Here is a 17,149-nt window from a genome sequence, read left to right as displayed (position 1 = left end):
GGGGTTTACGGCATCTTTTGGAAAAATAAATTACCCCAGGATCTAATCCACCTATTTAAGTTACACAAAAGACAATGAAGTAGTTAAAACTTACTACAACGAGGTTTTGGGGGGGATTCATTTAATCTCTGGCAACGTTGAAACTGAAATATGGGTCAATTTTGAAAGTTGAAGAACAACAATAAGAAATAGTTTTGACGTTTAAAACCACAATGTTAATTGAGCTAAATGTACAACTAATTACAAGTGTGGTTAATGTATGATGTGCACACTTGTTATAAAGATTTTTATAATTGATTAGTCTTTCCATTGAGAAATTAAATAACTAATAAACTGTCATTATTGCATTCAAGTGTATTGCAAAAACAAAACGGGAGGTAAAATAAATCAATGACCAAAAATAGAATGAAAGCACACGCGTCATGGGTCAAACGGAGTTAATTGTGGATTAGAGCAGAAAGGAAAGTCTAAACCTGTTAAGTTGTCACACTGAAATATTTCCTTGCGTGTCGTTACACAAACCAACGGAAAGCCTTGTCCAAACCTCAGCCAATCCTCAACCCTGCGTGCTCGGCTGCAAGAACCTCATAGCCCGCCGCTGTACGCATCCAAGTGGAATCTCCCTGAAAATTAATGTGTTCTCGCTTATATAAAAAAAAAAATCGACTTGTTTGGCCCACCTCGCGTGGGACTTGCTAGTGGGACGTCCATACATAATACATGTGGTAGAAAGAAAAAAAAAAAAAAGCAATTCCGACAGAAGTGCTAACACGTAAGTCTTCAACCACTTAAGTCCAGTTTTCAACAACTGTTGTTAAAATGCTAACAGTTGGTATGCTAACATTGTGCATCCAGCACGCAAAGATTTAAAAATTTTAACTTCGGTCGCACACTTTCCCAATCAGATATCCTACAATTCTAACATGCTAACAGTTTTTATGCTAACAAGAGTAGAAAAAGCAATTTACATTGGAACCATTTCAAAGGCGATTAGCTCACATGCTAACACTTCTTAGGCTAACATATGTAGCACAATGTTTCTCTTGCCACCTGGTAGCCCACCACCCAAATGTGTTTGAGACCCTGGGCTAACAACTCTCCCATGTCTTCGCAGGTGACCGCAGCGAGTCGAGGGTTGCTGAGATGATGATGGACCATCTCAGCGAGACGTGTCTGGGCAAGGAGAACGCCGAGCTGGTCAACAGCATGGCCGAGGCCAAGCCGCCGCCCGCCAAGCTGCCTCGCATGGAGCAGAACGGCAGCCCCCTGGGGAGGGCCAGGCTGGGCAGTACCGGCGCCAAACTGTCCGGACTGCCCTACAAGCCCGCCAATCACCTCCTGAAGACCTACCACAAGCGTGGTACGTCGCTTTTACACATGTTTTAATTCCCTCAAAATTCAAATGTGGTATGCCCGTAGAACACGAACACAAACTTCCGACATTGTCTGCTAGTTATTAGTTTATTGTGTTTGTGTTGGAATGATGTCTGCTTCTTAAACAAATGTACAAATTTAAAAGAAGCGCTCGGAGCTACAAACAAATAAGATGCTTCCGACGACTATTTCGAATTAGCCTACGTCTGTCACTTTAACATTGGTGTGTCTCTTTGGTTTACATAGCGTCCACATTTGATTTCGTACCATCCTTTGTTTGCAACTATTTTACATTTACAGTTTACACAGTGCGCTAAGTTTTAAATGATAATCGTAGCGCTATGGGCGACGCTGTTAGCATAGCGAGCTAGCTGTTGCGCCAGATAACTGCTCGTGCTAAAAGAAGCGCTAAAGTTCTTTTATAGCGGGGTAAGGGAATTGCAAGCCAAAGACCCTTTTTAGGGTCTTTTTAGCCCCACAACCAAAAATCGGGAAATCTGAAACATTGGAATACAGTTTTACGCTAAAAAGTTGATATGCTATGACTTGGGGTTAAAAAACATTCAAATTGCTTTGTGTAAAACGACAAAATTTTATTCTTAATTGGTAAAGTGGGTTTGAGGTTTAACGGCCTGGACAATTTGTAGATTTAATAAAGATTTGGTGCAGTAATAATAATAATAATAAAAAAGCTGCTGAGTTTAACCCAATCACACTCATTTCCAGTTAAAGTTGAGGATGTTTGTACCCCCCCCACCCCCATTCCCCTCTGCCTGCAAGCATGCGCTCCAAAACTCTTAAAACTTTCGTCACAATGCTCCTTTAGTCATCGCAGCATGCAAACGCACGCACACACACTCGCACACACATTTATTGTGTCAGACAATGGCAAACAGAGGAGCACTGTGAGAATCATCCCTGTGTCGTGCTGCCTCGCTGCTGCTGCTGTGTCATCGCTCCTCCGACTTTTTTGTTTACCCGCCCGCAACGTTCCCGACCACCAAGAGCCACTTTGCGATTATGACATCACCCCCCCTCCCCTAAAAGAGGTAGCAAATTATTTTTTAAAATAAAGACACTTAATTTTTTTTTCACTTATATTTTCTCTCTATATATAATCAGGTATAGAATACTCAAACCGTCTCCACTGACCTTTATTTGTTTACCCGCCTCCACTTTCCCCATCCTCCAAGAGCCATTTTGTGATTATGACATCGTTTTTCTTGAAGCCCGCCAAAGCTGTCCGAAAAAGAGGCGGGGCCCTTTTTTTTTTTCTTCTTTTTAATAGTTACGATGTTTTGTTTTTGAAATGAGTTTGGAAAAGCTGCAGGTTCCGAGTCTTAATTGCACTTGGCGTGAGTACACTGGCTTTGTTTTGCTGGGAAGGCGTTCTCAGATGGGCCGTTCTTTCCTCGCCGTCGCTCCTTTTAAATCTGCGACTGTGGCGCTCCAGCTGAGAGAGCCTAATTCCTCACCTTCATCATTCCGAGTGGAAGGAGCGAGGAGGGCCCAACGGCCGTGCCGCGCCCGACGCCAAACCTTCACGAGAGGGCCCGCGTTTCAAGCTTTGGACTGCTAAACAGTCAATTATTGTTTAATATTCCAGACCTTTCCGTGATAGGTGAAAATTTACCGTCGAAATTGTTTTTGGAGAAACTGCAACTCCTTTTGATGGGCTTATTTGTATTATTTTCTCACTCATGATTTAAAATCTGTTTATGTTTGAGAGTTGTTAGCTGTGAAGGCGTCCTGGGATGTGCCGTTTTTTTTTTTTTCCCCTTTTTAAATCTGCGAGTGCGGCGCTCCAACTGAGAGAGGATTATTTCTCACCTCCATCATCCGCGGCGGAAGGGCCTCGCCGAAGCCTTGGCGAGAGGGCCCACAGCGGGCATTGTGTCCGAGCGCCGGAACAATATTTACCGCCGCCCGTCTGCGGGCTACCCGGGAAACAAAGCCGGTATTGATCCTCCCCCGCCCGCCCCTCTCAAATGAACCTACACAGCAGTCTTTATTGTTAGATCTTTATCTATTAAAATGGAGGCAGGAGGAAAAGCAGCCCTTTCAGCACATTCCCGGGCATCTGTGGGCCGATTGATTGTTTTGCCAGGGCTCTGCGCGCATCTTCTGGAATGCCAGGGATTGGGAATTATTAGGACGTCTAATGGGCACAGGACAATGGTGTGAGAACATGACCTCATCGCAGTGTGCTTCAAAGTACTTTTCTTATTTAGGGAATTTTTCATATTATTTTGCAGCTATAGAGATATTTAGACAGGTTTTGAACTTTTAACCGCGTTTAGATATGGATCCAAAGGTATTCCGACAAGAGGCCAGTGTTGTGCCCATTGAAGATTCTCATAAAAGAACTTTGCCCTTCCCCAGATTTCAAAATGTATTCCGACAAGAGGCCAGTGTTGTGCCCATTGAAGGTTCTCATAAAAGAACTTTGCCCTTCCCCAGATTTCAAAATGTGGTCCACCAAGAACTAGCCAACATACATACAAAATTATTCCCAGTTGTGTTTGCTTTTGAAGTGGTACTAGAACCATTAAAAAAAAAAAAAAGATCGCTAATTTATGCTCGTAGGACATATCAAAGTCTGGAGGGATCAAATATTAGCAAATGTAGAAACATCTTTGCTGTTGGTCCAAAACTTTTGTCAAAGTACTCTTCCTCCATAAATGAGCTTCAGCATGGGTTACTATGCAGCGTCTTTCGCTGCCAAAGTCTTTAATTTCTCACTTTGGTGTCGACACAAATGGACGACAGGGTCAAGACAGAAATTGTCCCATAAAAGACGAAAAATTATTTTTTATGATCTTCACATGACCTTTGTGCATAGACAGCAATCACTCAAAAGTTTGCAACGTGTGTGTGTGTGTGTGTGTGTGTGTGTGTGTGTGTGTGTGTGTCTGGCAGGCAACATGCTGCCCGTCTTCTGCGTGGTGGAGCACTACGAGAACCCCTTGGATTTTGACAGCAAGGAGGAGCACGCCGAGTTCGTGCTGGTCCGCAAGGACATGCTCTTCAACCAGCTCATCGAGATGGCGCTGCTCTCGCTAGGCTACTCGCACAGCTCAGCCGCCCAGGCCAAAGGTAAGCGTCGTCGTCGTGCACTTCCTTATCCACCCCCCCCTTCCAAAATAAAATCTAGAAACATATTCAATCTTCCACCAGGTATGATTCAGGTGGGCAAGTGGAACCCCATCCCCCTGTCATACGTGACGGACGCGCCTGACGCCACGGTGGCCGACATGCTGCAGGATGTCTACCACGTGGTCACGCTCAAGATCCAGCTGCACAGGTTAGGGGCGCTCACGTGCACACACACACACGCACACACACAAACGCAAATTGCTGCGGTAGCTCGAAAAACCCGGAGGGGAGACACAAGTGAGCAGGAGGAGGATGGCTATCCATGCATTCAAGGCCAGCATGCTGGAAATAAACACAACCTTCTGTTTTCCTGCTGCTGTGCGAGCGAGTGTGTGTGTGTCTTTGTTGATGAACATGGGAGACAGAAGGAGGTAGAGAAGTGACAGAAAAAATGGAAGAGCAGATCTCTAGAGACCTGCCTCCACAACGCTACGCTGGCTTAGCATGCGGCTGGCACTGGTTCAACACCGGTGCCACTTGGATGATTGTGGGTGCCCGTCTGTGTGTGCGTGTGTGTCGCATACCTGCATTGAGTGTGTACCGCTGGACGACACAAGACGAGCCCGTATTTGAGCTCGTTCCTAAGGATTTTGACGAACATCTACATTCTACTTCAAAGCCTCTGCCTGTTATGTAAAAAAAAAAATAAGGCCAGCACAAAAAGAGCTTTGATAACGTTTAAAAAATAAAAATGATTTTTATTTATTTTGACAACGTAAATGGAGGGTATTGAGTGAACAGACGGTTTTTAAAAAAAAAAGAATTTCCCCCCTTTCATGTGATTCAGAGCAATTCTTTGGTGTCATGTGGTCATATCTATCAAATTCCAACGCAATTCTTAAAATGAATTTACTGACTCATACAGAGACCTTTTGATGGTTCTAATTCGTTGTCCATCAAAGCAAGTATCTCAAATTCTTTTGTATTTTTTTTCCCCACCCCCATATATTGTGTTACATAAATTATTGCGAATACATTTTCGTCCTAGTCGTCAAACTCTTAAATTTAACACCCTTAGACCCTCGGCTACCCCGACAGGAGTAAAAACGACACCAATTTGGAATCAGCTAACACGCTAATCTACTTTGTGCGTACATTTCCTGCGCCTTGTTGTTATTTTCCCCCCCATTATCTCGCCCCCCCACCAATCCACATCCCTCGTCCCCCACCTGACTACTGCAGACATGTAGCCAATGTTTTGGCAGAGCGCGGCGAGAAGGTAGAAGTAAGACAAAATAATAGCAGCGGCGGCGGCGGCGGCCACATGCAGCTGATGTATAATTCATGCATCAATCCAGCAGATGTGTTGTATAAAGTAATTAACTAATCAGAACAATCAGGAGAGCAAGAGAGAGAGAGAGAATATGAAAGCAAGGGAGCGAGAGAGAGAAAGAGGGAGAGAGCGAGCGACTAATCTCCAGATGCATCTGCTTGATGCGCCAAATGAAATCTGTCTGTCTTGGAGGGGCGCTTGCAGCAGGAAAACTGAGAGGATGGAGAGAGGGAGGAGGGGGGGGAGGAGGAGGTGGTGATGGTGCTTCTTCTTTACAGCTCAGTCTGCCACTTCAAACCCACCAATGCTGTATATCCCGTTTGGAATATACTGTACTTGTCATATGCACTCCTGAAAGTACCTCCGGACTGTAGCAGCCGGCTAATGAAATGCCCTACGTGTCGGCCATGTTGGGGAGGGCGACGTTCTCATCCAAGATATTGACATAAAGTCGTAACTTGCTTGTTGCCTAACCCATGAGGTCAACGTCAAAGCGTATAACATTTAGGAAAAAAAAATCGAACTTTGTTTTCTTTTCGTCCACTCAAATGAAACGCGCTGCACTTTGACCCTCCTAGCTTAGCGAAGGGGCATGTCGTAACTACTGAGCGTCATGTGACATTATTGTATTATTCCGCCCATTTCAAAGACGGCTGTTATTATCCCACATTTCAAGGAATTGTCCTAACATTTTAATGAAGATTAAATCATGTCGAACATTGAATTGCTGCCTATAATTTAATTCAAGATAGCATCAGTGCTATCTGCCTGCTCTCCATCTGAATTGTTTCTCATTATTCCTATCGTCTTCTCAAATGCCCTCCCTCCCCACATCTCCTACCCTACTTTTTTTTTTTTTGTCTCCGCAGTTGTCCTAAGCTGGAGGACCTGCCACCAGAGCAATGGAGCCACTCTACAGTAAGAAACGCCCTCAAGGAGTTACTCAAAGACATGAATCAGAGCTCTCTGGCTAAAGAATGCCCCTTATCACAGGTGCTGAAGCCCAGTCTGCTTATTACCCCCCCTTTAAAACATATTCTAAGAGCAACCAATAGACCAGCTATGCTGCACAAAAGTACACACACACACACTTTGTGTCCTTGACTTACTGTTACATTTTTATCAAATGCCCTGAGTTTGATCTGTTCCATTAGCTTTCCAATGAAAGCACATATTTGCTTTTTATTCCCACAAAAATGAACAGTCAACAGATTTTTTCATTTTATTTTTATAGTGGTTCACAAACCTTTTGGTTTCGGAGAACTGGCTAAATTTGATCAATTGTGTAGTTGCCAATTTTTTTAAAAAAAGTCACATATTTAGACGACATCAATTTAACTTCCATCCATGCCCATTCCAATAATACACGTCATATATTTTACATGTTATGTGGACCCCAATTTAAGGAGCTTGTGGTTTACGGCACTCTTCCTGGCATCAGATGGTTTTCTTCCAATTGATCCATTTCCATTATCTCGACATCACAATATTGTTGTTGGCAAAATCTTGTGAGTTACTCTGCAATAGCCACACACTCACACACACACACACACAGTGTGTGTTGAGTGTGCATATATCCTACTAACAGGCACTCTAGTCACTATATCACGGTGGCAGCTCTGGACTCGATGGAATGAAACGGCCATATTTCTCCGTGAACGTGTGTGTGCATGTGTGTGTCGATGCAAAGTTTGTGCAATGCGTGAGTCCAAAGTGTATTTCATTGTGCTGCATATTGTCAGTATATGTGCTACCCCATCTCCTTTCAGGCTAGCCTACGGTCACCTGGAGACCCTCTCGTGCACTGTGTGTGTGTGTGTGGTTGTTGTATGCGTGTGTACGTGTGTTCTTTAGCAATGCGGCGGCGTGTTTGTGTGTTTAGCCGGGCATGAGCAGTGCGCTGATGATGTAAAGAGTCCCTGGGTGGCGTTCAGGCGGAGCCCAGCCCAGTCTGGTAATCACCCTGTTTACGGTCCATATGTGAAGAAGGCTCAGAAGAGAGTACACACACACACAGGCAAACACACACACACACACCGATTTTAAATTAAATTGAAGAATGCCTGAGTTCTCTAGTGAGTGCAAAAAAATCTCTTCAACTCTTCTTTTTATTATTATTGTATAACAATATGTCCGTTATTGAGCTTGTAGCGAGAGCTGTTTCTGTATGTTTGGGTGCTAATATTTTAGCGTGTGGTTTATAGTTTTCAGAATTTGCGGAAATGACTTACGAGCGTTTCAAATTCGGTGCAATTTAGGTCGCCCATCTGTCTCGTATATTTGGGAGCACAATCTCAAAAGATGAATTGACCTTTGATGGACTCCAGGAAAAGGCCAGATTGACCCGAAAAGGCTAAAATGGAAGGGGGAGTTGTTTGAGAAGATTCCGATTGAGCTTTGCCAATAAAAACATTTTATTTGCATTTTGTTTCAAGTCGTGTAGTCATGCTAGCAAAGCAACAGCCGATCGGCATGGTTTGGATAAACCAAGTGCGGAAAAACACAAAGTGAAGTTCCTAGTTGTTTTTTATTATTCAGAGGCAACAGCTTGTGTTTAGCTTAGCAGCGCCGCAACCTGGGGTCATGAAGAAAATCTGCTTTGTTTTCACTTCGCACCTTCGCCGCAATCGATGCGGCCGGCGCACATCTCCGTGCTTTTGCCATCTGTCATCTCGGTAGGGTTCCGTTTGACCCGACACGTTTTTTTGGCTCAACTTCTGTTGCCTTGAACCGCGGTGGAAGTTGGAAAGCACCACTCAGGGGGCCACCTTTTATTTGTCGACTATTTATTTAGCTGTTTGTTTTAAATGGCGGCACAGTGCGCTAGTGGTCGCACATCTGTCTTGAAGTTCTTCTCCCCATCCTTGCGTGCTCCGACTTCCTTCCTTATCCTCCCCCAAACAATGTTGCCAAAATTATTCAGTCCTTGGGACTAAAGTCATTGGTGTCATGTCCACGAATTGAATATTCGTGTTTAGCCACGACCGCTACACTGAAGGCTTAAAAGCGTGTTAATCCCACTCGCTTCATTCAGCCAATCAGGATTTAGCGATGTGGTTGGTCGCTACCAAGCTTGGCAGCCCCGCTTTGCCCACTTGGACAGGAACTATGGCAACCAACGAGCTCCAACCCCCCCAATCTTCAGACACACGCCGATGCGCCAGCTGCAAAGAGTCATCAAAATGCCATCTTAGTGTAAATGTGTGTGCGCGTTTATGTATTTGGGGAGGGGGGGGAGGGTTTTGTGGGTCACCCCCGTTGAGGTGGATGCCATAATTGAGCTGCGATGTTGGCGAGGTGGCAAATGCAGTTTTGCTCCCTGCCCGAATTGGAACGCATGTGCCCGATTGTGTAGGTGTGCTAATCTGCCCGTATGTGTGTGAGACGCTGCGCCACACACACTTCCTGTCTCCCTAGATGGGGAACAGAGTAGATGTTGGGGCCTGATAGTCGCCCAGTGCCACTTCCTGGTCCTGCTGATAAGCTCAGTGAGCTGCAGATGGCTATCACACACACAGGTGCAGAACCACGTTACCTGTTGACATGTAATAGAACCTTCCCAATGGTGCCGAGATGGCATCACAGGGTTCTGTTGTGTTGTTGTTGTTGTTGTTGTGTGTCGCACACACGCAATCACGAGGCCGGGCCCCCCCGCGAGAGAGCCCGGGCGTGATATATTGAGGGAGAGGGCTGATTAATGAGCAGCGTTTATTAGAACATCTGTGTCAAAGATGGCGCCGAGGGTAAGCCAGCCTTGGAAAAGCATTGCGGAAAGAAGGGGGGGGGGGAAGTAAGAAAGAGCGAAGGGAGCCTCAGCCCAGATACACTGTAAATAAAACATGGATGGCTGGCTGGAGGGGAATTTGGGCAGGCTGAGCCAGGTAGCGGTGGACGCAGCAGCATTCACTACATTAAAAGCCCAGATAAAAAGGCGAAACTCCAATAGGACGAAAACGAAGGCCGTCATGCATAAATGGATGAGGCGTTAAAAGGAATATTTTGCCTTGCTAACCCTCCACTCAGCTCAACTCAAATTGAATGAAGGCTTTTCAGACCAGCCACAAAAGGTGGCTTTGTAATACGCCGCATGTCCGAATGTGCCTCATCCCGCTCGCCTCCATTTTTTAGCCCCCCCCCCTCAACCCAGACGACACTAATTGGCCCCCCTCCCCTCCCCAGGTGTCGCTTGGGATACATTGATCCAACATATGACAAATCCAGTAGGACTAGCAATCTTCCTGACAACTGTCCTTGTGTCAGAAATTAAATCAGGCCACAACAATCTTCCTTTTTTTTTTTTGAGACGCCCCTTCACCACTGTTGCCACGAAATATTTTTCTTGAAATGCATCCCAACTTTCTCTGTTGCTAACACCGGTTAGCCTTGCATTGCTAACAGGGCTTCTTGTAAACACCACAAATGACCCGGATTGCCTCTACTCCTCCTAGTAAAAATAAACGGGGTGACTAGGAGGTCAGGAGTTGCGGGGGATCATCTCCTATTGTTGCTGAAGAGCATCATCAGCGTCTCGGTGGAGCTTACCGCGCTCCCCGGCAACCTCCCCCCAACGCATACATTACGGAAAATGATAAAGACGGCATATACCTGTAATTTGAAAACAGATGGTCGGGCTCTTTTGAATATGTATGATGATCAAAAACTAACCCCCCCTCCCTCCACCCGCACGCCAACCTCGATATTCACCCGGAGGCCCGCGAGGTGTTCAAACATTCATTTTAATAATGAAAAGCCGCCACGGAGGAGAAGAAGAACCTCTTTGCTAATTTCCGAGGAAGAGGAGGAGGAAGGCGCGGGTCCGGCGGCCGACAAGCTCTCCGCGACCCGCCAACTCCTTCAAGTCCGAGTCGCCAACAGATTGGTTTCAAACGGAACCAGCTGCTGCGATTATTATTATTAAACGACGACATACGCCTTGTGAAGGTAAAGATTTCTTCCGTGCTCAACAGATGCACAGCTTTCCCCGTATGATTAAACACAAGGGAAAAAAAACAACTCCAGACAAACTCTTGTGGCATTTGATAAAAAGGCAGAGTAGGCCTTTTGTCATTTCCCTTTGTTGTTCTCCACCCAATCTGCTTGCATGCCTGATGTGTTTCACTTTTGCCGTCACAACTTCTTCACATCGATGTTGCATGGGGGGCCACCAAACAGAACCACTGGAATGCGTTTGGCACAAAATTAATAAGTCTGATAACTGCTTCACATCTGTGAACTTTTTTTTTTTCTTAAGTTCTCAGATTTGTTTCACAAATATTTGATGAATTATTTTAAGTCCGCGTCGGGATTCTAATGTAACTGTCTGTCACTCTCTTGCCCTCACCCCTCCCCTCCCCTTTCTCTCTCTCGCTCTTTCTCAATCAATCTCTTTCAGAGTATGATTTCCTCCATTGTCAACAGCACTTACTATGCAAATGTGTCAGCGGCAAAGTGTCAAGAATTCGGGCGCTGGTATAAACATTTCAAGAAGACAAAGGATATGATGGGTAAGCAGAACCGGGCGGGGTGGGTTTTTACAAAAAAAAAAAAATCTGACACACACTTTTGTCCTTCACACACACAAGCACTAATACAATATACTATCTGACTAAGTGCGTCTTTGTCTCGGCTGCTGTCACATGAAGCGGCCCGACACATTTTTATCTTGTTATCTAATAATTTGAGATTACGCCGCACTATTTAGCAGCTGAGCTGACTTTGCTTTGATTTGATCCAATCACGCTGAAAACAAATGGAGGGTTACGGGGGGGGGGGGGCTTTCTTTTCTTTTTTTTTTTTCCCAGCCAATGGTAAATGGTCATTGTAGGATTAAAATCCCTCACACTTGAGTTGTTTAAGATCTATGGGTCTGCTAACTGCTTCACGTCTGTTGTTTCCCCCAAGGCACACAAATTGAATCGTAGCAAATTTATTAATAAACTTTTTTGCCTTATTAATATTTTTTTTTTTTTTTTTTTGCATGCCTGCCTGTTATTCTGCAATACTTCCCACGGTCATTAATGTGCCTGGCTGACATATTGACTTTTCGTGTTTTTGTGTGCCCTCTCCCCCCCCTGCAGGCATTCGTCAATCTTCCCAGCTGGAGGGCTACCTGGGCACGTGCGTCCTTCGCGAGAGCCCCCGTGCTAATGCGCTAGGTATGTTTTGACCACACTTGGTGTCACCCACTGGCAAAGCTAAAATGTATGAACATTTTTCTGAATTTTTATCCAAAATACTCTCTTTCTAAAATATTTGTACGATTATGACAACCGGGGTGGCTTTGGAGTTGTATTGATCGTGGAACGAGTATATTCAAAATTTTCAATCCCGACTGATTTCTCACGTCACCTCAGCCCCTCCTTCACTTCTTCACCCCCGCGGCCCACATCACGTTGCCATTGTGTCTTTAATCCGGGGCCCTTTTGTGGCACCATTCCACAGGAGGACCTCCTCCTCCTCCTCCTTTCGGGGACTGCATGCTCCTTTTCTCTATTCAATTTGCATGGCAATGCCCCCCAGCGCTAACACGCACACACACATTCACATACAAGTCATGCCATCAGAGACCCGGGAATGGCGGGGATTACGGGAAAAAGAAGACGTGATTATTACCAGGATGATTTTGTTTTGTTGTTGTTGTTGTTCCTCCCACTAACCCCCGTCACCCTCCCCTCCGTCATCAATTGTTTTTGACAAACGCTCAATAGACTCATCTCGGCCGCTCGCTTTGTGCTCGCTGACAGTCGAGAAACTGGCGCGACGACGGTGCGTATTTTTGGAAATGTTCCACGTGTTTTTTTTTTTTGTTTTTTTTTTAATCTTCATCATCTGCTTAAAATGTATGTCGGAGTGGCGTTTTCATCAGGATGTGTGAATGCCGAGTGTGGAGGTGTTCACGTATGAATGCGGCCCCCTCACTGAAATTTGAAAAGGCCGCATTCACGTCCAAAGATAAAAGCACAAACATTCGTCATCTGCGGATGCAGCTGGTTAAGATCGGCGTTTAAACAAACTCCTCCCGTTAATTGCCGTCGTGGCCTCACAGCCAGATACGGTTCCTTCACAATCTACAAAGCAAAGGAAGACTCCCCAAATTCCATTACGAATCCTCCCACCCATTTATTTAGTGCATTTACTATTTAGAATTTCACGTCTTCATTTCCTGTCCTCCTCTTCCCGTCGTCCCTCCAGCCGAGATGGACGGCCTGTCCGACTTGTCTCCTCCCGGCTCCAACCACAATCACAACCACCTGGGCTTCTCCCAGCAGCAGCAGCAGCAGCAACAACAGCCCATCCCGGGCAGCACGGCGGAGCAGACCCCCTCGTCCCCCGTGCCCCCGCTGTCCCACGCCCCGCCGCCACCCCCGCAGCACGGCGGGGGTCAAGCGGGCGGGCGGCAGATGCCCCCCGGCCTGCACCACCCGGGCCTGGTGTCCACTCCCATCAGCCCCCAGCTGGTCAACCAGCAGCTGGTGATGGCGCAGATCCTCAACCAGCAGTACGCCGTCAACCGTCTGTTGGCGCAGCAGTCGCTGTCGCAACAGTACCTTAACCACCCGCCCGTCAACCGCAGCTCGCACGCCAAGCCCCTGGAGCCCCAGGTGGGGTCCAACACCGAGGTGTCCTCCGAGATCTACCAGTGGGTCCGAGACGAGCTCAAGCGGGCGGGCATATCGCAGGCCGTCTTTGCCCGAGTGGCCTTCAACAGAACTCAGGTGAGTCCAACGCCTGTTTGAATTTCCATTAAGATTCCCCAAGCCTTCGACGTGCCCCCCCCCCCAAAAAACACATGATAAAAATCTTTTAGTCGAGCTTCTCCTCCATCTCCCACACAAACAACAACCTGTTATCTGTCCTGCTAGAAGAATGTGGCCTTGTGAGCTTGTCTTTGGGGGATTATTTATTAGCTCTTTTTTTTTTTTTTTTTTAAATAAAAGCTGGTGTAGGTGGTGTTAGGGAAGCTTAAGGAGGAGCTGAGGATGTGATTTATGTAAAGTCATCAAATGTGGCTGCCCTGCTCCGCCCACACGCAATGAAAAAAAAAAAAAACAACTTTTACAATCGAGTGTCAGACATCTAGATGTCTGACGTACGTGCTGCAAATTTGATAGCCATCAGGTTTGCCTGGTCGGAACTTGCCAAATTGGTCTTGAGATGGAATTTTTTTTGTTTTTATGAGAAAGCTCTTGACAAAATCTATTGGGCAAGAAATGGCACTTCAATGGCAAGTTTGGTAACTTCTTGTCAGGCTTTTTGTGGGTTTTTACTCGTGATAGACATGCCGAGCAACCACCTTCAGGGGCTGGAAAAAAACGAGAAAAAAAACCCAGTTGACCAACTTGAACCAAAAATGGCCACTTGTAACCAAAATGGCGGACTTCCTGTGGCTTCTTGAGACTTTATATTTTGATCTACTCATGATAGACACGCTTACCAAATTTCATGTTGCCAAATGCAACTGCCTTGAGGGTCTGAATTATTTTTGCTACGTTTGTGTTAATTCTATTTTCTGGGGAATCCCTCAAAATTGCAATTTGTTTGATCCAAGAATAATAACAAGGGCCCAGTGTATAATTCTGCACTGAAGAGTCTCCATCTTTTGTGGACATTTATTAAGAGAACACGTTCTCCTTTTTACACCGCCCAACGGTTTGACAAATAAACTCACAAGTGGCTGAAAATCAGCACAAATTGCCTCCGTCAAATTGTTTTCATAGCAAATCACACCTATTGACGGTGAGAGAATTGCTCAGCGTGTGACCGAGAGATCCCTAAAAAGGGCCAATCATCCGCCGCGGAACGCTATTTACCAGTAAACAAGAGGACATGCTGATTGCCAGCTGTGTCACACTTCTAAGAATATGTCCAAGATTGCTCGCAGGGCTTGGAAACCAGTTTCACTCCAATTTGGGTTTCTCTGATGTTATTTGAGAGTCTGATTTCTGGATAGTACGATTGACCAGTTTTCTTTGAAGACTTTGGACAAAACCAGTAGTAGCCAGCAATTCCTGCAACTCCCGACCACTTCCCACAACTACTCTTAATTTGTTTTTCATGAACGTTCCTTGTCCGTGTGTCGCCACAGGGCTTATTGTCTGAGATCCTGCGCAAAGAAGAGGACCCGAAAACAGCCTCGCAGTCGCTGCTGGTTAACCTGCGCGCCATGCAAAACTTCCTGCAGCTGCCCGAGGCCGAGCGTGACCGGATTTACCAGGAGGAGAGAGAGCGCAGCCTGACCGCCGCGTCCGCCATGGGCGCCGCCCCGCTCATCAGCACACCCCCAAACCGGCCTGTTCAGGTGAGGCCGTTCAATTACTCTCTCCGCTTGTAACTGGTGGAAATGAATCCAATATATCTGGCGGAATAGAAAAATATCTGAGAATTTTACCATAAATTCAATTCATGAAACACTGCAAGTTTTAATGAAATTGAGAAATATGTATTTATATAATCATTGGAAATTTAATTAATGACGGTTCCTAACACATTTCATTATTTAATGGCACATTTATTCGTTTGATCTATTTAAATCTATATTTAATTAATAAATTAAGCAGTGAATTAATTGATGGTGTTTTTAATTAAACATTTCATGGTATGGTTATTTAATTTCGCCCCTTTCGGCCCTTCATAGTCTTCTACATCTCCCGCAAAGAAAGCGATCGTGCTTTTTTTTTTTTTTCTTTTCCCCCCAGTTAGCTGTTGTGCACTCGAGTGTATTAAGCCCAAATGTACAACTACACAACTCGAGTCAGTGATCCGTGTTGAAAGGAACACTACGTGCGAGGAGAAGTGCATTTGTCAGCAGCATCCTGCCGCCGAGAACAGCCCACAATGACTTCCTCTGTCCTGTTTTTCGCATAGTCGCCTGCCTATAAACCGTCCCCCCCCCCCAACCCTCTCTTTTTAAATGGCTGCGCACCGTCACAGAAAGTCAAAAGTGTGATTGTGAAGCGGTGGAGCCGCGCTTCCACTTTGCAGCTGAAAGCTCATCTTCACATTCGGACTCGCTGTGTTTAAGCGTCAGTTCAGTCAACGGGAGAGAACACCCAAGTCAAAGAAGAAAGCTGTTTGTCGAGATTCCACTTATTCATAAACGTCAATACCAGTCTGACGCGACGATGCCAATTCCGCCTCGCTAGTTAGCAATAAAACACAACTGACTCGATCCATCTTTTTATTGCAGTAGTCTTTTTTACTATTATTACCAAAAAAAATTTGTTTAGCAAAGCTGTCAAACCGATGTCGTGATGCCATGAAATGCAGTCCGCCTTTTTAATTTGCGGCCTTATTCTCCAATCAACAACATCAGTGGAATATCTGTGGGCTGATATAATTTAGCCGCGTGATTTAAAGCATGCTGACATCTCTCGTGTAGACCTACATGAGGCAATTCTCGCAAAAACACACACGCACACACACACACACACTCTTGGCCATCTGCCAGCCTCTCATATATGGTGCGAATATGCGCCCATAAATCATGCAGGGTGGCAATTGAGGCCGAAACAGAGGAAGGTTTTTATAGGCTTGTAAAAAAACACATGCGGAGGTATGCGGCGGCGCTCGTGCGCGCCACCGCCGCCGCCATAACACTTAACTCTGAATGACGAGTTCCAGTACCACTGTACCTCTCGCCCTAGGCCCGACCCGAAACCACGAACGCATCCTCGATGGTCCAACCCGTCATCACGCTTATATGAGGATGATTCATATGCTAATAGTTTTTCCGTTTTTATCAGGCAACTTGTTGCCTCGTCAAAGGAATCTCGTCAAGAAGCAGCACGCCTTGAATGAAGATGATTTGATTTTGTTGTTTAATCCTTCCACGCCAGAACAAAATCACAGAGTACAGCATATCAAAGTGTTGTTGGCAAAATGTGTGTCTGTGTGTGTGTGTCTTTAAAATGAATGGCCGCGTTGTTGTCTTTTGTGCAGCCACGAAGAGAAGACTGTAATAGCGTGCGGCCCGAAGACTGGAACCCTCGCATTCCCGTGGGCCTTTCTCCTGTGAGTAAAATAAAATAATCATAAAAATATTCTAAATAATGAAGAGAATTTTTTTTTAAGTTGTATTTTTTTTTCCTGACATGTTTGGTGTCTTAATAAAACTGGCAGAATCAAATCAATTTGAAATATTTTTCCTTTGGGAGCAGGTGAAGCCATCCCCTCTGCCCAGCGAGTGGAACGGCAAAACGGAGAGCTGCATCCTCAACATCAACTCTAACATCTACGACGAGATCCAGGGAGAGATGAAGAGGGCCAAAGTCTCTCAGGCGCTCTTTGCCAAAGTGGCCGCCTCCAAAAGCCAGGTACACACACACGCACACGCAGGCAGGCAGGCGT

General features: G+C 45.6%; 1 protein-coding gene across 5 annotated transcripts in view; it reads left to right on the top strand.

The window, feature by feature from the left end:
• Positions 1–17,149, top strand: part of satb1b (SATB homeobox 1b) — a 41,733-nt gene that overhangs the window by 12,075 nt on the left and 12,509 nt on the right. For 2 of the 5 annotated variants that reach the window (XM_049729574.2, XM_049729573.2), the window contains exons 2-11: positions 1,115–1,360; positions 4,294–4,470; positions 4,552–4,678; positions 6,673–6,796; positions 11,196–11,307; positions 11,881–11,958; positions 12,995–13,518; positions 14,889–15,101; positions 16,742–16,813; positions 16,957–17,115. In XM_049729574.2, the coding sequence (XP_049585531.1) occupies positions 1,144–1,360; positions 4,294–4,470; positions 4,552–4,678; positions 6,673–6,796; positions 11,196–11,307; positions 11,881–11,958; positions 12,995–13,518; positions 14,889–15,101; positions 16,742–16,813; positions 16,957–17,115 (1,803 nt within the window). In that variant the 5' untranslated portion in view covers positions 1,115–1,143. The remainder of the gene's footprint in view (positions 1–1,114; positions 1,361–4,293; positions 4,471–4,551; positions 4,679–6,672; positions 6,797–11,195; positions 11,308–11,880; positions 11,959–12,994; positions 13,519–14,888; positions 15,102–16,741; positions 16,814–16,956; positions 17,116–17,149) is intronic. The other 3 variants (XM_049729577.2, XM_068651825.1, XM_049729575.2) reach the window with 3 other exon arrangements.

The sequence above is a fragment of the Syngnathus scovelli genome, chromosome 9, assembly GCF_024217435.2.
Source record: "Syngnathus scovelli strain Florida chromosome 9, RoL_Ssco_1.2, whole genome shotgun sequence".
Lineage (NCBI taxonomy): Eukaryota > Metazoa > Chordata > Actinopteri > Syngnathiformes > Syngnathidae > Syngnathus > Syngnathus scovelli.
This window is presented reverse-complemented; position numbering and strand designations above follow the sequence as displayed.